The sequence below is a fragment of the Podarcis muralis genome, chromosome 16 (assembly GCF_964188315.1).
Source record: "Podarcis muralis chromosome 16, rPodMur119.hap1.1, whole genome shotgun sequence".
Taxonomy (NCBI): Eukaryota; Metazoa; Chordata; class Lepidosauria; order Squamata; family Lacertidae; genus Podarcis; species Podarcis muralis.
This window is the reverse complement of record NC_135670.1, coordinates 17,905,200-17,927,428: the sequence shown is the minus strand read 5'-3', so window position 1 is coordinate 17,927,428 and position 22,229 is coordinate 17,905,200. Positions and strand designations below refer to the sequence as shown.

Here is a 22,229-nt window from a genome sequence, read left to right as displayed (position 1 = left end):
CATAAAACTAGATAAATGTTTTTGTCCCTCTCTCTTAACTCTAGAACATGTGGACATTCAATGAAGCTGAGTGCTAGAAGATTCACCTAAAAGAAAGTACTTCTTTACGCAGTGTGTAGTTAAGCTGTGGAACTCGTTCCCTCAGGAGGCAATGATGGCCTCCAACCTGGGTGGCTTTAAAAGAGGATTAAACAAATGCACACGGTATAAGACTACCAGTGGCTACTAGCCATGATGGCTATAGCCTGCCTTTGCAGTTGGAGACAGTGTCCTTCTGAATGCCAGTTGCTGGAAGCTGCGGGAGGGAAGAGTACCACAAGACTCATGTTCTGATTGTGAGTTTCTCCAATGATTGACCACTGGCCACTGAGAACAGGATGTGAACTAGCATTATATTATCATGGAAAACCTCAGGCACTGGGGCTCAATGCTCCACTCCAGGCCTCTTCAGTTCTCCCTGAAGAGCCAGTGTGGTGTAGTGGTTAAGAGCGGTGGACTCGTAATCTGGTGAACCGGGTTCGATTCCCTGCTCATCCACATGCAGCTGCTGGGTGACCTTGGGCTAGTCACACTTCTTTGAAGTCTCTCAGCCCCACTCACCTCACAGAGTGTTTGTTGTGGAGGAGGAAGGGAAAGGAGAATGTTGATAATATCTTGTTTTTTCTTTAGATTTCGTTTAGCTCCTGAGCATCCCTATCCAGTCCCTGTACTGGACTGTTTAACTGCTGTAATACACTTTCTGAAGAATGCAAAGGAATACGGCGTGGACCCCAACTGCATTGCCATTGCTGGGGAGAGTAGTGGAGGCACATATGCTGCAGCCATTTGCCAAGAACTGGTGACCAGAGAGGACCTCCCAAGAGTGCGAGCTCAGGTCCTGATCTACCCATTCCTCCAAGCAGTGGACTTCAATTTGCCCTCCTATCACCAAAGCCATTCAGTTCCTCCCTTGTTCAGGAAACGAGGTGTTAAATTCGGTATGACATATCTCACTGGGAAGACAATGAATGTAGATGGAATTCTGAAAGGCGCCCATGTCCCTCCTGATTTGAGAGAGAAATACCAAAAATGGATCAGTGCTGATAACATTCCGGAAGAATTTAAAGCTAGGGGCTATGTTCCTGTAGCACCTGCCCCATTTTCAGAAGAACTTTATGAACAAGTTAAAAGAGGTTATGAGACAATGTTTGCCCCCCTTCACGCAGAGGATGACATAATCCGCCAGCTCCCAGAGACTTTCATTCTAACCTGTGAATATGATGTTCTCCGGGACGATGGGCTGTTGTACAAGAAGCGGCTAGAGGACCACGGTGTGCCAGTGACATGGTATCATGTTCAAGATGGATTTCATGGAATAATGGCCATGGCTGGTTTGAAGGCAATTGAATATCCGAGCACTCAGAAATGTTTGCAGAATGTCATACAGTTCTTAAAAGGTTTATAAAAATGAATGACATTCTTTGTCTTCCTATGGCAGTCTTCCCCTTCTGTGGAGGGAAATATCGTTCCTCATTGTGCCAATCCTGAAGTAAAAAGAAAAACTCTGATCAAAAGTTCTACTCTGTTTAATTTATTAAAATCACCATGGGCTCTATAAATACATAAGCAAAGCCCTACTGGATCAAGCCATTGGCTCACTTCATGCAGCATCTTGTTCTCTTTATGTTACATATTTTTTAAATTAATTTTCATACAATTTAACAAATTCAATTCAGTTTCAATACAATATTCCCTCAACATTTTGACTCCTCATTCTTACTTCCATGATGTTTCTGTTCAAATCCTTTGTCTACTAAATGTAATACTCATTTCTATAACAAATATCCAACATTAGATTCCTTTATCATTCTCCTTCCTTTGCTTATATTTCCAGTCCTGCTTGTGTTTTCATTTGACTATAATATTTTCTCAGATATTCTGAAAAGGATCTCCACTCCTCCACAAGCATTTCGTCATTTTGGTTTCTTATTTTCGCCTTCTCCATATAGTCCAATAGTTTTAAAGTCCACTCCTCTTTTGTTGGAACTTCTTCATCACTTTTTTTTATTGATTTTCCAGATTTTAACCCAATTATAAAAATTATAACAAATTAATACAATTCTGTGTAAGTGACTTCCTGCGTGCCGTCCTTGATCCGTCCTTATCTTCCAATGTTACTGTGTTTACATACTCTTATTGAAGTAAATAGTATAACAGACCCTGAGGATTGCCACACCCCTTGCTACTGGTTTGGGAGTCTTCTCTTTCTAGAAGATCTCTCCCCTCCTGACTGGAATGAGACCCATGTAGGCTGTATCCACACAGCTGCTACTTCTCCTGGCTCAAAGTCAGCCCTCCAGCTAGCTCCTGGCGTAAAACTCTCCCAAGACACTCAAACCAAGCCCAGTAAAAACTCCCTCAGAAACTGCTCCTTTTATTTTTCTCCTCCCACTCTGCTTAGTACTCATTCAGAGAGGCTCCAGCCCTCTGGTGGAATTCTGAGGGACTGCATCACCAAACTCTGGTCTGGCTTTGCTGTCCATCACAGAGGTACTTAGCAGGGGTCAGCAAACTTTTTCTGCAGGGGGCCAGTCCACTGTCCCTCAGACCATGTGGTGGGCCGGACTATATTTTGAAGGGGGGGGATGAACGAATTCCTATGCCCCACAAATAACCCAGAGATGCAATTTAAATAAAAGGACACCTTCTACTCATGTAAAAACATGCTGGTTCCCAGACCGTCTGTGGGCCGGATTTAGAAAACTTCAGTGGGGGAGAGGGGAGGGTGGGAAAAAAGCTTTGCGGAGGGATCAAGAGGCGAGAAACTGGAGTCTGGTCCTTCTACAGCTTGGGAAAAGCAGGGTAGGGGGTGGGTAAAAGGTAAAGGTAAAGGGACCCCTGACCATTAGGTCCAGTCGTGTCCGACTCGGGGGTTGTGGCACTCATCTCACTTTATTGGCCGAGGGAGCCGGCGTACAGCTTCCGGGTCATGTGGCCAGCATGACTAAGCCGCTTCTGGCAAACCACAGCAGCGCACAGAAATGCTGTTTACCTTCCCGCTGGAGCTGTACCTATTTATCTACTTGCACTTTGGCGTGCTTTCGAACTGCTAGGTTGGCAGGAGCAGGGACCGAGCAACGGGAGCTCACCCTGTTGCAGGGATTTGAACCGCTGACCTTCAGATCGGCAAGTCCTAGGCTCTGTGGTTTAACCCACAGCGCCACCCGCATCCATTACAGAGGGTGGGAGGCTGGCCCAAATCTGAAAATGTGATGTTACTGTCCCTTAGAGCAGCTTGTTATTGGTCCTGGGGAAGGCTGAGAGGAGGCAGGGAGGGGAAACGGGGAACTTTCCTTGGGCAAAGCCAGTTTGAAGAAGAGTCCGCCTGCGCCCGGCAGGCAAGGAAAGGGGGTGGGAGTGGAAGCACCCAAACACAGACACGAGGCTTAATTTTTATTATTAGGAGGCACCCGGGGCGTAGGAAGGGGGGTGCGGTGGCGGCAGCCCGCCCTGTGTGTCATCCCTGAGGTGGGGTGACAAGAAGGCACACTGCAGGGGGCTCGCCCGGCTGGCCCATGTGCAGCAGCTTGAGTTGCCACCACTGCCCACAGCAGATCACAGCGCGCACGCCCCCCCCCCAGCTCGCCCTGCCCCCCCCCCGGTGCACAGCATGGCCGGTGCTCCGGGCGTCTGTGCAGCTAACTCCACCACTGACTGAAATTGTTGCCCCGAAGCAACAGACAATTTTCCAGGTCGGTGTAAAAATGCTCTGAAGTGCTGCTGTTTGATTTATTACCCTCTCTTTGAGAGGCCTCTTTCCCTCTCCCCCCACTCTCTATCTCCAAAGCCCTGGGTGGGTTGAATCCTAATAGCGAGTTGTCCTACCCAGTACACTTACTCAGAAATGTATCCCATTGGTTTTAGAGTTTACTCACAAGCAAGGGTAAAAGGGTCGCAGCTCACATGCACTTAGTTATGCCAGGCAGAGGCAACCTTGGCCCTCCAGCTGTTTTGTGAATACAACTCCCATCATCCCTAGCTAACAGGACCAGTGGTCAGGGATGATGGGAACTCTAGTCTCAAAACATCTGGAGGGCCCCGAGTTTGCCTCTGCCTTAGTTATACTTTACCAGCCTTTTGCTACACTACTCCTTGTTGTCCATACAGGGTAATCAAAACAAACAGGACTCCCCTCTCCCTTTGGGCGTACTTGTCTGCAGCGGCGGAGGAAGCCGCTCGGGCACCTGGGGTGGCGTGTTCAGGAGCCTGTTTCCTCCCACTCAACCGCCCTACATCTGGGGGAGAGGCAGCGGGCGGACCGTTTGGGCAGCGCAAAGCCTGTGAGACGCATGACTTGGGCGCACTGCAGGAGCCACGATGAGTGCTGCCCGGTATTTTGTCACCCCCTCAGTGGTGACACCCGGGGCGGCTCCTCGCCTTCCTTATCAGCTCCAGGCATCCTGCTGCCACTGGATAGAAAGATGGAGGGGGACAGAATTAGCAGCCTGCTGCAGATGGAGGGAAGTGCTGAGGAAGCAGGGGGAAAGGAGAGCAAATGGAGAAAGAGGAGCGGGGTGGGGTTGGGGGGAGGACGAATAGATGCTGGCCTGCAGCTTTATCTTCATCTCAGAATTAACACTGGCAACCTTCCATTTGGATTTCTGCAATGTGTCATGCAAGGAGTTGAATTCTGAAACTTCAGTTAGTGCCAATAGTGACTCTTGGGACATAGATTGGCACTTGGCAACAGATCCATATCTCATCTGGGCCTGGGTAGATCCCAGTCTGTTTTCAGGTGTGCACGTCTGATCTGAATAGGCCCACGTGCGGAGTTCCTTCAGGTATCATGGCCCTAATTTGTGAAGGGTATAGATACCCTTGGGACACAGGTGGCGCTGTGGGTTAAACCACAGAGCCAATCAGAAGGTCGGTGTTTCGAATCCCTGCAACAGGGTGAGCTCCCGTTGCTCAGTCCCTGCTCCTGCCAACCTAGCAGTTCGAAAGAACGTCAAAGTGCAAGTAGATAAATAGGTACCACTCCGGTGGGAAGGTAAACTGTCTTTCCGTGCGCTGCTCTGGTTCGCCAGAAGCGGCTTAGTCATGCTGGTCACATGACCCGGTCACACGACCTGTACGCCGGCTCCCTCGACCAGTAAAGCGAGATGAGTGCCGCAACCCCAGAGTCGTCCACAACTAGACCTAATGGTCAGGGGTCCCTTTACCTTTTTTATAGACACCCTTGCCCTTCCTAGCTGGACCTTAGGATGGTGGGTCCTTTTCTGGGAGCCCCCTGCAGATAGGGTGCAGCAGAGTCCTGCCCTGACCACCCACCTCTTAACACCTGATCTGAATATACTGCTTGCACCTGTTTGTTCACTGACTTATTGGCCTGGGTGACATTTCAAGGTTCTCCTTGGCAGCTCAAAGTTTGAATTCAAGTGATCAGAGGATGGTGAGATCCAACGGCATCTTCTTGCTTGTTGGCCTGATATGGAGAGAGCAGCATAATGTCTTGCCTTTTGTGTGTCCGGGTATCTGGGTTTGACTAGAATTCTGTCTAATGTGGGTATAATGAAATGGACCCATTGCACTCCAAAGGACTTGGCTTAGCTTTTTGCACAGATCTTTCTCGTTGCTAAATCTTCAAACTCAAGCAGATATTATGTAGCAACATCTGCCTGGAGTTATGATGTGACAATTTTGGGACTTCACATTGAGAAAGAGAGAGAGAGAGAGGGAGGAAGGGATATTTATTTCAAATTAACTTAATTTATTCTTCTACTTTAAATATATACTCTTTTGAAACTGCTGGTTTCAACAATCCAGCCAATGTTCTTATCTGTTTACAAGGTATCTGTAAATATTCAATAAACCATTTTCATTCTTTTATAAAAAGTTTGTTATCTGGGGTTTTTTTTATTTTTCTGGTAAGTTTTGCCATTTCTGCATATTCCTTAAGTTTTCTGTATCCATTCTTTCTTTGCTGGGACTTCTACTTCTTTCCATTTTGGGGCAAGTAGCATTATTGCTGCTGTAGTAGCATACATGAATAAGTTTCTATACAGTTTAGGTAGTTCTGTCCCTATAATTCCCAAAAGAAAAGCTTCTGGGCTTTTTACAAACATTATTTTAAACATCCTTTTCTATTCATGATATATCATTTCCCAGTAAGCTTTAACCTTACTACAAGACCACCACATGATAAAAAGAACCTTCTTTCTCTTTACATTTCCAACACTTATTTGATTTAGATTTATACATTTTTGCCAGTGGTTAGATACCATTGATAGATCGTTTTCTCTTAAACCATAACATGCTATAAATTTTATATCCATATTCCACAATCGTCCCCATGCTTCCATGTCTATATTATGACCAATTTCTATTGCACAATGAATCACTGGGGATTTTACTTCCTCATCCTTTGTCTCCCATTCCAATAATATTTTATACATTATAGACAGCACTTTTACATTCCCTTCCAACAGGTCTCTCTCCAGTTGTGATATTTGTTCCCCAGACCCTTGTAGCCTATCTTTCTTAAATACTCCATGCAAATGATGATATTGTATCCGTGTTGTTAGCTTTCCTGATAATTCCTTATTTTTTATAAATTTATACTTTCCTCTCACATGTTTTAATAATTTTTTGTAAATTGTCCACCATTCTATCATATTGTAATCCTTTTATGTGAACCGCCCTGAGACCTCTGGGTATAGGGTGGTATATAAATTAAATTATTATTATTATTATTATTAATATTCTTTTTCTTTACCTCTATAATTTCCAACATTGAGAGCCAAAGAGGTTCCCCTCTAATAAATGCTTCTATTTATCCCATATTCTATACAATTCCGCCCCCCTAATTATATGATTTATAAATCCTTTATGTACTTTCACCTTTTCATACCGTAATGAAGCATGCCAACCAAAAATATTATAATGGCCTTCTAAGTCTAGAATATGTGAATTCTCTAACGTTCTCCATTCCTTCAACCAAGAAAGTCAGGATGCTTCCATTTTGTATCATTGCAGCAAATGGCCAATGGGTCCAACAGCAGAGGAAGCTTTTATAAATAAATGAATGAACTAAATCCCATTGTATTTCAACTCCCCTCTTTGTATCAGTTCAGCAAGAGGCCATCAATGGGTCCAACAGTAGAGAAAGCAGAGGAAGCTTTTATAAATAAATAAATGGACTTTATAAATGAAAAGTGGAGTTATATGAGCAATAGCCTGCACAGCGCCAAACCTCTTTCCTCACCACACTGTTCTGGAAAGTTGCAGTGACCCTCCTGTTGGGAGGATGCCATTGCAGTTTCGTGCCAGGCAGCCCCACCTGCATTGATGTGCAGTCCCTTTTAATTATCCCTGATAAACTATTCAGGGAGGAAAGAGGCACAATGATTTTGTGTGGGAGGGCAGGCAAACTCCTATGCACGACTTCCCTTGGGAGGAGAAGATAGGCAAATTCACACCCACCAATGCGTATCCACACCCTGCGCGAGGAACAACAGTGTCTTTCAGGAATCCAGGACAGCTGCAATGTCTTACTGGATTATTAAACTATTTCTTTTCTCCTCAACTGAGAATTATATGGGTTGGCATAGGGTGTTCTTTTCCACATGGCATAGATTGTTCTCCTATAAAAGCCACCAGCGTTGGTCAAGGCGAAGTCCTTGTCTCTGTGCCTCTGAGTTTAAGGGAAATGGCATTTGGTGAAACTCTGTGGATGCTGATATTATATACAACTATTTTCATTCATTTCTTGCTGTTAGTGTGGGGAGTTTCTTATCGTCTTACCAGGACCCACCTGCCTCGAGGACTGTCCTATCGCCCAATAATACTGCTTCACGATTTCTCAGTGGGATATGGATTGGTACTAGTAAGTATATTTTACATATATCATGGGGATGAAGACACCTCTATAAAAGGGGCTGCAACCCTTTAGAGTCAATAAAATAATTTAGAAAAATTCATTTTAAAAATGCTCATTAATTTGAAAATATTCAAACCAATCTGATGCCCATTCTTGAATTTCTTCTAACTTTTTCATTTTACATGCATTACCAAAAAAACACGGTATGTATCTATAAGTACCCCAATTCTCTTGAATGTTTAATTTCCTTAGTGTTGTTGTTGTTTAGTCGTTTAGTCGTGTCCGACTCTTCGTGACCCCATGGACCAGAGCACGCTAGGCACTCCTGTCTTCCACTGCCTCCCGCAGATTGGTCATACTCATGTTTGTAGCTTCGAGAACACTGTCCAACCATCTCGTCCTCTGTCATCCCCTTCCTTAGTGTACTGGCTTCAATAGGAGATAATCATAAAAGTGATTTCCGTTCAAGTAAATTTTGATATCTGGTCCACTTTCCACAGTGTTTTTATCTCCCGCCCTCTGCTACCCATTACTTTCTTTCTCTTATAAAAGAAAATCATCAAGCTGCTTTATTGCTTCCAGTACCTTAACCACATTTTTCATCAGGTTTTCCATGAACAATACCACATCATCCGCAAATGCCCTCCGTTTGTAAGTTTGAAGACTCACTTGGAGGCTTCGTATATCATTTCCTCTAATATCCCCACACAACACTTCTAAAAGAAACAATAATGGTGAAAGTAGACAACCTTCTCTTGTTTCCTTGCCAATAATGCATTTTTCTTATAAAATTCTGTTTACTGTTTTCAAATCACTCTGTATATAATGTATTTATTCCTCTCACAAATTTCTCCCTGAACCCCATTTTATCTAGTAATTCCCACCCCCAACTCCAAGAAGCATTACACTGGTCAACAACAAATTTGTTGTCTGCGTTTTTTCAGTTGATTTAGGACAAATCTGATGCGCTGAATCCAAAAATCACATTGGTTTTGCTCAATCAGGTCAAATGTTTGAACTATGGCCACGTGACTTTTTTTTACCTTTTTGTTCACATGTACGCTTGTGTGGAGCATTTTAGAAGAAGTTGGGGGGGGGGGGTAAAATGCCATGTCGAATAATTGTTTTTATTGGAAATGATTAGTTTAATGACAAGAAGTATTCAGGTCCGATAGTTCTGGGTGATTATGTCGAAAAGGGATCAGTTTGAAGTCATAAAACCTCAAAATCTTCCATAAATTGGTGCGCTGTTGATGTGACTGGGATCAACAGAAAGAACCGGAGCAGCCTCAAGTATCCTGATCTTCAATCAGCACGTCATCCTGTAGCTCATTGTGATGAAATTCCAGTGCCTATCTTCGGAGAACTTCCTGACATTAGTGACGAAGATGCCTCCAGTGTTGAAGGACATGAAGAAGAAGAAGTGGTTCTTGAAGATGATGCTCCACATCCATTTTCCCAAAAGGAGTTGAATGATCTAGTTTGCAACCTCAGCTTGTAAAGGACTCTGCCGAACTGTTGGCATCCAGATTGAAGGGAACAAACCTCCTCTCTGACAGTGCTTGCATCAGCTTCTTCTGCAACAGGCACCAACAGTACCTCCGTTTTTTCTCGGAAGAGAAGGACTTGGTGTACTGTGCAGATATTGCTCAGCTTCTGCTCAAGCTTGGAGTGCCACAGTACGAACCCAAAGATTGGCAACCGTCCATTAACAGCAGCAAGTGATCACTGAAATGTGTTCTGCTACACATCAGCAACCAGTTTGCCTCTATACCCTTGGCTCACTCGAGTACACTGAAGTAGAACTATGAAGTGGTGAAGTATGTGCTGGAGAAAATTGGTTATGATCAGCATAAGTGGTTTATTTGTGTTGACCTGAAGATGGTGAACTTTTTGTTGGGACAACAGTCTGGCTTCACCAAGTACCCATGTTTTCTGTGCATGTGGGAAAGTAGGGACCGTGCTCAGCATTACACGAAGAAGGACTAGCCTGTGCGGGAGGAATTGGTGCCTTGCAAACAAAGGAACATCATCAACGACCCTCTGGTGGACAGAGACAGAATACTCTTCCCACCACTGCAAATCAAGCTTGGCTTAATCAAGCAGTTCACCAAGGCTCTGGACAAGGATGGTGACTGCTTCACTTACTTGTGCCAGGCTTTTCCAGGATTGACCACGGAGAAGTTGAAAGCTGGCATCTTTGACAGTCCTCAGATCCATCAGCTCATCAGAGATCCAGAGTTCGGAAACTCAATGAACGAAGTGGAACTGGAAGTGTGGAAGGCATTTGTTCTGGTAGTGAAGAACTTTCTTGGCAACAATAAGGCCAGAAACTACGCAGAACTTGTCAACAACATGCTGACTGCTTTCAGAAACCTGGGCTGCAACGTGAGCGTCAAGATGCACTACCTGTTTTCACATATGGACCGGTTTCCTGAGAACCTGGGTTCAATGAGTGACGAGCAGGGGGAGAGATTCCATCAGGACATGAAAGAGATGGAGACCAGGTATCAGGGTCGCTGGGACACAGTCATGATGGCTGACTACTGTTGGACTCTGAAGAGTGACCTCCCTGCCACTGAGCATTCCAGGAGTTCCAAGAAATAGAAGTTCAAGCCCTGAATCACTGCTGAATCAGGAAATGGCATCCGTTTCTCTCCATCAGGTCAGGTTTACTGTAAACTGAATGGTGGGCATTGATAAAGGTAAGTACACGTAAATTGCATGTTGCTTCACCATTTTTCAAACTTCAGGGCTTGAACTTCTGTTTCTTGGAACTCCTGGAATGCTCAGCAGCAGGGAGGTCTCTCTTCAGAGTCCAACAGTACTCAGCCATCATGACTGTCCCAGCGACCCTGATACCTGGTCTCCATCTCTTTCATGTCCTGATGGAATCTCTCCCCCTGCTCATCACTCATTGAACCCAGTTTCTCAGGAAACCGGTCCATATCTGAAAATAGATAGTGCATCTTGACGCTCATGTTGCAGCCCAGGTTTCTGAAAGCAGTCAGCATGTTGTTGACAAGTTCTGCTAATATTGCCGCAATCCATTTATAATTACAATTAAGCAAAGTAATAGGTCTATAATTATTGACTTGGGCTGGGTAATGATCTTGTTTTGCTATCAATGTGATATTGGCATACTAATAATAATACAAATTTTATTATTTGTATCCCGCCCATCTGGTTGGCTTTACCCAGCCACACTGGGTGGCTTACAGCATATATAAGCATAATAAAACATCAAACATTAACAAGCAGAATATCTTATACAGAGTAAAATAAACCTATAAATCAATATAAAATAATAATAATAATAATAATAATAATAATAATAATAATAATAATAATACCCAAATTAAAATAGCTGCCAATCCCAATGAAACATTTAACCAACACCAACCCAACAAAAACAAAACAAAACAGGGGAACTAAAATTAAAGATTTTAAAACTTTTTAGCCAGTTGCCACATCCCAAGAGTTGTTCCAGCAATGCCCCTCTGGCCTCCCAGCATCCCCTTTTAGCTGTTCAAGGTGAGTCTGGGCCCTGCCCCCTAGGCCAAGGGGAAATGGGCCTTTCAACAGGGAATGGTCTTACAAGTACCAGGTATCTCACCCTGTGTCAAAGTACTGGTCATGATCATTTCTAAAGGCTGGATTAGATGGTCTCAAAATACTTTTTTAAGTATTAAAAAATTGCAAGTGGAAAAACATCTAATGCTAATTATGCATGCTAAATGTTTTGTTTTAAACAGGTAGGAATTCTGGAAAAAATGGGCATCTGCCATAGATATTCCATAATCAGGGCCATGTGCATGTACATTCCAGTAATGAAGGACCCCAAACTGATCACAAAGGACCTGGTTTTTGATGGGGTGCCTGTGAGGGTGTACTGGCCCAAGACATCACCTGCTGGGAACAGGAAAGGAATCATCTTTCTTCATGGAGGTGCTGGGGTGTTTGGAAGCATCCGTAAGTTCTGTGAAATGTGTTTGAAATGGTTAACTGTACAGTAGAACCTCTATTTACAACCGCCACCACTAGTGGACATTCTAAGTTCCGACCAGAAGTAACTGGCGAGTTTGCTGCCGTTCACGCCTGCACAGAAGCGGGTAATTGTCGTCCGTGCCTGCGCACAATGGCGCCTCTCCCAGCGACCCGTTTCGCCATAAGGACGGGCTTCTGGAGTGGACTGTGGTCGCTAGTAGAGGTTCCACTGTATTGTTAGAAGAGAATTTGTCATTGTAATTTAATGTAAAGATCCTGAAATGTTTGCCGTGGACGGGGGTGGGGTGGGGGTGATTTGTGCAGCCTATACATGGTTGTTGTTGTTGTTTTCTACAATCAAGTAGCATATATATTTTATGAAATAATAATAATAATAATAATAATAATAATAATAATAATAATAATAATAATAATATATTTATACCGTGCCCATCTGGCTGGGTTTCCTTACCTACTCTGGGCAGCTTCCAATAAAATATTAAAATACAATAGTCCTTCAGATATTAAAAGCTTCCCTAAACAGGGCTGCCTTCAGATGCCTCCAAAAAATCTGGTAGGTGTTTTCTTCCTTTGACATCTGGTGGGAGGGCATTCCACGGGGTGGGCACTACTACAGAGAAGGCCCTCTGCCTGGTTCCCTGTAACTTCACTTCTTGCAGTGAGGGAACTGCAAAAAGGCCCTCGGTGCTGGACCTCAGTGTCGGGGCAGAATGATGGGGGTGGAGACGCTCCTTCAGGTATACTGGACGGAGGCCGTTAAGGGCTTTAAAGGTCAGCACCAACACTTTGAATTGTGCTCGGAAGCGTACTGGGAGCCAATGTAGGTCTTTCAAGACCGGTGCTATGTGGTCTTGGCGGCTGCCGCATTCTGGATTAGTTGTAGTTTCCGGGTCACCTTGAAAGGTAGCCCCACGTAGAGCGCATTGCCATAGTCCAAGCAGGAGATAACTAGAGCATGCACCACTCTGGCGAGACAGTCTGCGGGCAGGTAGGGTCTCAGCCTGCATTCCAGATGGAGCTGGTAAACAGTTGCCCTGGACGCAGAATTGACCTGTGCCTCCATGGACATTAAAAACATACATTTATGACACAGCAATATTAGTCATATCCAGCCCTTTTTTTCTAGAAAAAGAGGTGCCAGTACTCACCGTGAAGTTGTTAAGGTAAGTGCCACACTTTTATACAACAACAACAACAACAACATACCCTTGTATACCCCCTGGGGGGGGGAAGCATTGGTCATATCTGTTAATTTCAACAGGTTTACTTTCAGTAGGACTAACTCACAGTGGATTCAACTCACAGTGATTTCAATGTGAACGACCAAGGAAATTTGTAATGGAGCGTAACAAATAATTACTCACAGCAGGCAGTGTGTGATGTGTTTTTCCCCCCCAGGAACCTCTGAAATGATCTGCCGTGCCATTGCCCACCAAACTGACTCAGTGGTTATGTGTGCTGAGTAAGTATCTTCATGCTTGTTGTAGCAGAAAAAAGAGTATTCCCCTCAGTTTCTAACCCTTCCACATGAGCCCAGAAAAAAGCTGATTTTGCCAACATGGTGAATTTGCCAACCTTTAGAATGGGTGTTCACCTTTGTATTTTGATTTTTATGCCTTTGGACCCAATCCCTCTGGCTTTAATGATAAGAAGAGCTCTGCTGGATCAGGCCATTAAACTACTTTTACAGAAAACCACCACATCAACCCATAAAAAGCCATTAGGCTTCTTCTCCTAAGGCAAAATGGCCCTGTGGTTGAGAGGGAAAGTGCAGCTGGAGTTAAGGTGAACTTCTCTCCGGCAAATAAGCTCAAGCTGTTCCCAACTGTCCCGTCAGCCACACTTACCATCCAATGAGAGCAGTGGTACATTGGGCAATGGGAGACGTGTCATTTGCCAGGGCTTCAGAGCCCTTTACAAGGCAAGCCTTCCTGACAGTAATGGATATCATCTCTCCCAATGGCTGCCCTCACTGCCTTAATGCACCTTTGATCTGAAGCCTCCTGGCCAAGGTGGGTGAACTGGAGTTCTTGGCTTTAAGGCCATATGGTTTAAAGTGGGCAGAAAGAGTGGGCAGCATTGATCTCAGGAAGGCATGGTGGGACATACTGGAGGTGATTCAGAACTGGGGTTGTTTTCCTGAGATGGAAAAGGAAATCAAGGAAACATTCAAAATATAGAAGTTCAAAATATTCAAAATATAGAAGTTGGTTATATTAGGCATGTCGTGTGGAAAGTGGCCTAGGGAAATGTGTTTGTCGCTCTCTCTGAACTCTAGAACATGAGGACATTCAATGAAGCTGAATGCTAGAAGATTCAGATAAAAGAAAGTACTTATCCATACAGTGCAAAGTTGGAACTAATTCCCACAGAAAGCAGAGATAGCTTCCAATGTGGATGGCTTTGAAAAGGGATTAAATAATTGGGCAGAGTATAAGGCTACCAGTGGCTCCTAGCTATGCTGGCTATAGTCTGCCTCTACAGTCGGAATCAGATTTGACCAGCGGCCCCTGAGAATGGGATGGCGAACTAGCATTATATTTGGGTGCAGAGCATCAGGCACAGGGGCTGAATGCTGCACTCGGGGCCTCTTCATTTCCCCTCTGACCCCAGACCCCACCCCTGCACCATTGCCCCTCTTTTGCACCATCCTTGAGTGGCATCTGACTGCTGTGAATGTGTCTTGCTTGCTTGCTTGGAGGGTAGAGAAAGGTGTGTGGCTGTGTGTAGGAACCAACCTACTTGTCCAGTGGGAAAGTTTGCATTTGCTTTCCATTTTGCTCTCTGGTCCCACCCACAGCTGACATGTGGCCCCCAGGAAGGTTGCATAGAAAGGAATGTGGCCCTAGGGGTGCCACCCTTGCAATATGCCATTGCAGGAAAATGCTGCAAAGTGTATGATGAATGCTGATGACATCTTGCCTTCTCTTTAGGTTTCGTTTAGCTCCTGAGCATCCGTATCCAGTCCCTGTACTGGACAGTTTAACTGCTGTAATACACTTTATGAAAAATGCAAAGGAATATGGAGTGGACGCCAGCCGCATTGCCATTGCTGGGGAGAGTATTGGAGGCACTTTTACTGCAGCCATTTGCCAAGAACTGGTGACCAGAGAGGACCTCCCAAGAGTGCGAGCTCAGGTCCTCATTTACCCATTCCTCCAAGGAATGGACTTCAATTTGCCATCCTATCAGCAAAACCATTCAGTTCCTCCTATGTTCCGGAAAAGAACTGTCAAAGTTGGTTTGACATATCTCACTGGGAAGACAATGAATGTAGATGGAGTTCTGAAAGGCGCCCATGTCCCTCCTGATTTGAGAGAGAAATACCAAAAATGGATAAGTGCTGATAACATTCCAGAAGAATTTAAATCTAGGGGCTATGTTCCTGTAGAACCTGCTCCATTTTCACAAGAACTTTATGAGCAAGTTAAAAGAGGTACTGAGACAATGTTTGCCCCCCTTCTAGCAGAGGATGACATAATCCGCCAGCTCCCGGAGACTTTCATTCTAACCTGTGAATATGATGGATTCCGGGACGATGGGCTGTTGTACAAGAAGCGGCTAGAGGACCACGGTGTGCCAGTGACTTGGTATCATGTTCAAGATGGATTCCACGGAATAATGGCCTTGGCTGGTTGGGGGCCACTTGAATTCCCGAGCACACAGAAATGTTTGCAGAGTGTAATACAGTTCTTAAAAGATTTATAGAAATGAATGACCTACTTTGTCTTCCAATGGCTGTCTTCTGCTTCTGTGGAGGGAAATTTTGTTCCTCATTGTGCCAATCCTGAAGTTAAAAGGAAAACTCAGGTCCAAGGTTTTGTCAGGCTAATTTATTGAAATCACCATTGTGTTTGTAAGTACATAAGCAAAGCTCTGTTGGTCCAGGCCATTGTCCCACTTTGTCCATAATCCTACTCTCACAGAGACCAAGCAGGTGCCTTCTGAGATGCCCACAAACAGGACCTGGGTGCAAGAGAAGTTTCCCTGCTTGTAATTCCTAGCAAATAGCATTAATACTGCATGCATGCATGGCCTCCTCTATGAATTGGCCCAATCCTCCGTTAAAACCATCCAAATGGGTCACCAACATTGCCTGTTGTGTTTGCTAATTCCAATGAATAACTGTAGTGCCAAAATAATTGGAACATTTTAGAGACTGAGGAGACATCATGCTTGTGACATCTAATTTATCTTATACAGTGGTACCTCAGGTTAAATACTTAATTCGTTCCGGAGGTCCGTTCTTAACCTGAAACTGTTCTTAACCTGAAGCACCACTTTAGCTAATGGGGCCTCCTGCTGCTGTGCCGCCGGAGCCTGATTTCTGTTCTTATCCTGAAGCAAAGTTCTTTTTTTAAAAAATGATATTTATTGAGAATTTAAAATTACAGAGAAAAAAAGAAAAAAGAGAAACAAAAAAGAAATTAAACAATAAAAAGGTAAAGGTACCCCTGCCCGTACGGGCCAGTCTTGACAGACTCTAGGGTTGTGCGCCCATCTCACTCAAGAGGCCGAGGGCCAGCGCTGTCTGCAGACACTTCCGGGTCACGTGGCCAGCGTGACAAATCTGCACCTGGCGAGCCAGAGCCGCACACGGAAACGCCGTTTACCTTCCCGCTAGAAAGCGGTCCCTATTTATCTACTTGCACCCGGGGGTGCTTTCGAACTGCTAGGTTGGCAGGCGCTGGGACCGAACAACGGGAGCGCACCCTGCCGCGGGGATTCGAACCTCCAACCTTTCGATCGGCAAGTCCTAGGCGCTGAGGCTTTTACCCACAGCGCCACCCGCGTCCCTATTGTATTGTATTAAACAATACAAGTCAATAAAAAGAAAAAAGAGAACAAAACACACAATACATCAAAAACAAAAGCAAAAGCAAACAAAAAATTAAAAACAAATCCAATATTCCCAAATCTTTATCTTTCGTTAACTTGTTTCATCGACCTCCTCGCACCTCCCTTTTTTGTATTCTAGTTATTAATTATCTCAGCAAATCCTTTCCATCTTTCACTATATTCTGTCATTAAATTGTCTTAATTTATTTTAACCTTATCTTACCATAAAAAGCCCTAAAACTCTTACTTGTACATAACTCCTTATAGCATTTCTACTAAAGCCAAATAATTTCATTCCAACATTTTTTCTAACACTCATTAATTTTACAATAATTCTCTAAATGAATTTTTAAACTTTCTTCCAATCTTCATCCACCGTCTCTTCTTCCTGGTCTCGGGTTCTGTCAGTCCTTTCTATCCATTCCATCTAGTCCATCAACCTGGTGATCTTCTATCCGAGGCTCTTAACTCTTTTCCATGTCCCTTCTGCAGATCTTCTTCATATTTATACCTGCACTTTACTTTGTCTTCTGCTGATCTTGTTCTTGATTTCCTTCCTTTATCGCTGAGGAGTAGATCTCTTTGTCCCTTCAATGTCTTTGTCCCTTCTCGACAGGTCAGCCCATTCTCCATAGTCAGCACTAAAATCCAAAAGGTATTTGAAGGCATGTTTCAAAGTCCCTCCAAAGTTAAAGGCCCCCACAACTCCAGACTCCCCCTGGCCCAAAATCAGATCCCAGAAGCCAGAACATCCCTGCATAGGGGGATCTATCCAACTTCCCATCTCCAAACCAAACGAGACTCCATCTCTCCAAATCTGACTTTCTCCAGATTCAGTCATCAAAAACAACAGCTTATGTTCCTGCAAGGCCGCGGCTCTCTCCACTTGTATTACTTGAAGTTCAGCAACAACCTCCTCCTTTGTCTTCTGCACAACTTGCCCTGTCAAAGCAGATTCCTGGGTCGGTTCCTGAGTAGTTTCTATATAGGTATTCACTGTTTGTCCAAAATTATTAACTGCAACAGTCATCAAATCCATCTTCTCATGTAGCTGTTCCAATAAAGCACTTGTCTTGCAAAAAGCAATCACTAAGGCTTCTTCTGCGCACATTCTTGTTCAAGGTCAATGTCTGATTCTCACAATCTTTAATCTCTACAGCTGGAGAATTACCCACATCGACTCCAACAACAGTTTCAAAAGCTCCCTCTAGGGGAATCAATTTCTATTTGTATCCGTCCTTTTAAAAGCAGATCCTGCAACAAAATTACTTTTGTTTTTCAAATATTTTGTTCCTTTTAAATGCAAAAGGAAACATTGGAATCAATATGTTTATCTTTTTTAACTATCTGTCAAGAATACCACCCCCAGCATTTTAAAAAACCCCAGGACAGCGGCGATCTTAAAATGCTGGCGGGCGGCAGCGAGGCCTCCGCTGCCGCCCGCCAGCATTTTAAAAAACCCCGGGACAGAGGATGACTTCTCCGCTGTCCCGGGGCGATTTAAAAGCCCCTGGGAAGGCAGGCAGGGGGGAGCAAAGACTTTTGCCCCCCGCCAGCCTTCAGAAGAGGTCCTGGGCCTCTTCTGAAGGCCGGCGGGGGGCGAAAGTCTTTGCTCCCCCCCGCCTGCCTTCAAAAGCCGTCCGGGATAGTGGAGAAACGAAGGCTGGCGGCGGGAGGAGGTCTATCTGCTCCGCCGCCAGCCTTCGGAGGAGGTCCGAGGATAATGGGGAAGACGCGCTGCGCTTCCCCGCTGTCCCGGAGATTTCCCTATGGGCTTTCGTCTTGCGAAGGAAGCCCATAGGGAAATTCGTTTTGCGAAGTGCCTCCAAAACGGAAAACCCTTTCGTCTAGCGGGTTTTCCGTCTTGCGAGGCGTTCGTCTTGCGGGGCACCACTGTATCTCCCAAGAGTGTTTTAAGTGGTGGTTCGGCAACTTACTTCACTGCAAGGAATTGTTCTTCAACCTCAGGCAACCAGCTAAATACCAAGAAGATCTCATCCAAAGTACTAACAAACCTGATACCTGAGAGCTGCTTCTATGAGCTAAAAGATGGGTCAGACGAACAATTTCAGAGGTTAACCCCCCCCCCCCAAGTTCTGTTAAAGGGTAGCTTGGATGAATATTTCCTTTTTTCAAATGCTTTTTATTGATTTTTTCACAAAAAATTAACATTTTGTGTTGTCTTATTTACACTGTGTAAGTTCGCGCCCAGACTTCCTTCCTTCCCTGCTTCGGTTTTCTTAATTTATATCTTCTCTTGCAGATTCTTATTTACCCTCTATACACATCACAGGATTTATGGTAACCCTGCTATAGTTTTTACAGTTTCTACAGTTAATTCTTATGTATGCAACAAATTTACTCCACTCTTCTTCAAACTTTGTTCCTTTTTGGTCTTGAATTTTCTAAGTCATTTTAGCCAATTCTGTATACTCAAAAACTTTGGTCTGCCACTCCATTGCCGTTGGGATCTCCTGTGATTTCCATTTTTGCGCCACAAGAATCCTGGCTGCAGCCGCGGCATATTGAAATAGTTTACGATCCTCCTTTTTCACCTCCTCCCCTATTATCCCTAATAAAAAAGCCTCTGGTTTTTTAGGGAATGTATACTTAAAAAGTTTCTTCAGTTCATTATATATTAGATCCCAAAACTTTTCCATCTTTTCACACGTCCACCACGCTTGGATGAATATTCCCAAAAGGGACAGAACCTCCCTCCCTCCCCCACCCTTTCTTTTGCATGTCAAGAGAGGCTAGCATCCTTCCTCATCACAGACCCCCTTCACTTGGTCTACCCGCTTCCCACACCCCACATTGAGGAGCCGCAGCGCCACCCACCCCCCCAGAATCTCCCCAAAACCAACCCTGTCAAAGGCAAGGGGTGGACGGGCACCTCCCCAGCCTGCAACCTCCCTTCCCATTCCCTCTCCCCACCCTGTCCTCTTCTGGCACTCACTTCTCGCCTACGATGATGTCTTCGGCTTGAAGCCTTCTTGGTGTCGCTGGCTTTCCTCACAACCCAGGCGGCCTGGGGTCTGCTCTGCCTCTCAGGAGGAAAGGGGGTCCGTTTCAGGGTTCTGACAGACACCCTGCCAGGGGCGGAGGTGGGGGCGGGCCGCCCCGGGTGTCACCACTGAGGGTGGCTGGGCGGCAATGCGCCTGAGCCACACGTCTCTCCTGGGAGTGACGCGGTGGCTTGGGTGCCCACAGGCTTTGTGCTGCCCCAAATAGTCCGCCCGCCACCTCCCCCTCAGCTGTAGAGCGGCTGAGTGGGAGGAGGCAGGCAGACTCCTCGGAGGCCCCACAGAGCGTCTTGCCCCGGCTCGCCCCACCCTGCCCCATGGGCAGCTGCGCCTGGGCGCAAGGCACGTGTGCCACCCCAGGTGCCTGATTGGCTTGCTCCGCCACTGCACCCTGGGAGATCTTGAGCATAAGATCACGGATTGTAGAGTTGGAAGGGATCCTGAGGGTCATTTAGCCCAACCCCCTGCAATGCAGGGATATGCAGTTGGGTCATTCCATGGCCAGTGATCCAGGGACTTAACCTTACCCTTTTACATTGCTTTCATTTTCAGTTTCCAAAAAGTAGAATAAGAGAAGATCCCAGCTATCTTTTTTTATTTTAAATCTCAGCTCGTTTTGTGAGTTACGAGGGTTTGAAGTTAAAAAAAACTGACAGTTTTGTCCTTGCCAGACTACACAAAAACCTTAAAAGCTCAGCCCAGAATTGAGATATTTCAAAACTAAAAATACCAATCTCTTCAGGACCTCGTGGGCATTAATATGACATGGCACATGATGGACTTGGTCCAAATTTGAAAGTTAAGTTACATAATTTAACATTTTAAAAAGTGATTTAAAGAAATTAAGATTATTTTAAAAATTCCATTTTTTATTTATTGATTATTTCATATTTCTAAGAGCTTCTTGCAAAATTTCATCCCATCTCAATGGGATCACATTAAATATATCTATATCTATATCTATATCTATATCTATATCTATATCTACATCTACATCTACATCTACATCTACATCTACATCTACATCTACATCTACATCTACATCTATCTATATCTATATCTATATCTATATCTATATCTATATCTATATCTATATCTATATCTATACCTATACCTATACCTATACCTATACCTATACCTATACCTATACCTATACCTATATCTATATCTATATTGTACATACATGTCAGCCTTATTGGGTTCTGTTTAGGATAAAAGGGTCTTCCTGGAGTAAAATATAACAGAATAAACAAGACTTCAAGCCACTTCAGGCATTTCTTTAAAAAGTTATTCATTTAAAGGGTATCTGAAAAACTAGTTAGGCTTTTCTTTTACAAATGTGTTCCAAAGCAGACTGGTAGCTTGCTGAGCTTTTGACATTTTGTGTAGTCTGGCAAAGTGCAAATTATCAATTTCAAACCCTCGTAAACTAAAAAAAAATGCGATGGGATTTAAAAAAGGTAAGGTTTAAACGTCGTTCTGATGGTTCAACAAGTGTACAAAATTTCAAGAAAATCAGATGACATGAGGTAAAAAATTCACCAAAAATGTCTTCCTCAGTGGCAATGAGCATCTGAAGGTTCACCTCGCAGTTGATGAAGCCCATTGCATTGAGTTACTCCAGCTGCTGGTGGACTCTGCACCTGCGAAGGGAGAGAGATCAGAGTTTTCCTTCTCTGAGATGGGCTACCTTCCGAGGTTGATGAGCCCCATGGGCCCCTCACTTCCCTCTGCAGCATGTGCTGAAGCAAATTACGTTCGAATGTGATCTGTCATATAAAGGTAAAGGGACCCCTGACCGTTAGGTCCAGTCGTGGCCAACACTGGGGTTGGGGCGCTCATCTCGCTTTATTGGCCAAGGGAGCTGGCGTACAGCTTCCGGGCCATGTGGCCGGCATGACTAAGCCGCTTCTGGCGAACCAGAGCAGTGCACGGAAACGCCGTTTACCTTTCCACCAGAGTGGCACCTATTTATCTACTTGCACTTTGACATGCTTTTGAACTGCTAGGTTGGCAGGATCTGTCATATACGATATGACAAACGCTAATCCTAGCTTGGCAGCAGAGTCAGGAACATTCCCTTCCAGCCTTGCTGGTGCTAGAAAGAGGTTACAGCAATAATGCAAAGCAGGTTGCAGTGTTTTGTACATCTTGCATGACCATAGCTGTCAACTTACAGATTTGAAAATAAGGGACCAGCAGCCTCGAAAATAAGGGATCAGCAGCCAAAATAAGGGATCACAGGTCCCAAAGAGCTCAGCTAATAGCAACAGTTCTGCTACTCCTCGTTGCCAAAGTTGCGCTTTGTGCATGGAGGGAAAGTGGCGGGTTTAACCTTTTGCGTGGAAGCCTGCTCTCATTTCATTTTAAAGCACATAAATATATATCAGTCATCCCCACCTCCTCGCAATCTCCGCTTTTCTTTTTCCCCCAACCGCGATGGATGACGAGAAGGGCAGGATGCCAGCAGCGCAAAAAGCATGGCACAACAAGCAAGCCGC

At 44.7% G+C, this 22,229-nt stretch overlaps 1 protein-coding gene and 1 pseudogene across 1 annotated transcript; both read left to right on the top strand.

Moving 5' to 3' along the window:
- The first annotated feature begins 640 nt into the window (after nt 1–640).
- On the top strand, nt 641–1,508 carry LOC114586622 (arylacetamide deacetylase-like 3 pseudogene; annotated as a pseudogene).
- A 6,179-nt stretch (nt 1,509–7,687) lies between these two features.
- Nucleotides 7,688–15,888, top strand: LOC114587225 (arylacetamide deacetylase-like 4). The gene is made up of 4 exons (XM_028711261.2): nt 7,688–7,864; nt 11,614–11,830; nt 13,265–13,328; nt 14,800–15,888. Exons 1-4 carry the CDS (start codon nt 7,688–7,690, stop codon nt 15,572–15,574), a joined length of 1,233 nt encoding a protein of 410 aa, XP_028567094.2. The 3' UTR covers nt 15,575–15,888.
- Nucleotides 15,889–22,229: the final 6,341 nt, after the last annotated feature.

Excerpts from the sequence above, each read along its gene's own strand:
- LOC114587225 (XM_028711261.2), top strand. The coding sequence starts at position 7,688 with ATGGCATTTGGTGAAACTCTGTGGATGCTGATATTATATACAACTATT. Across the intron at positions 11,831-13,264 it reads TGGGGTGTTTGGAAGCATCC|GAACCTCTGAAATGATCTGC; the intron begins GTAAGTTCTGTG and ends TTTCCCCCCCAG. Across the intron at positions 13,329-14,799 it reads TCAGTGGTTATGTGTGCTGA|GTTTCGTTTAGCTCCTGAGC; the intron begins GTAAGTATCTTC and ends CCTTCTCTTTAG.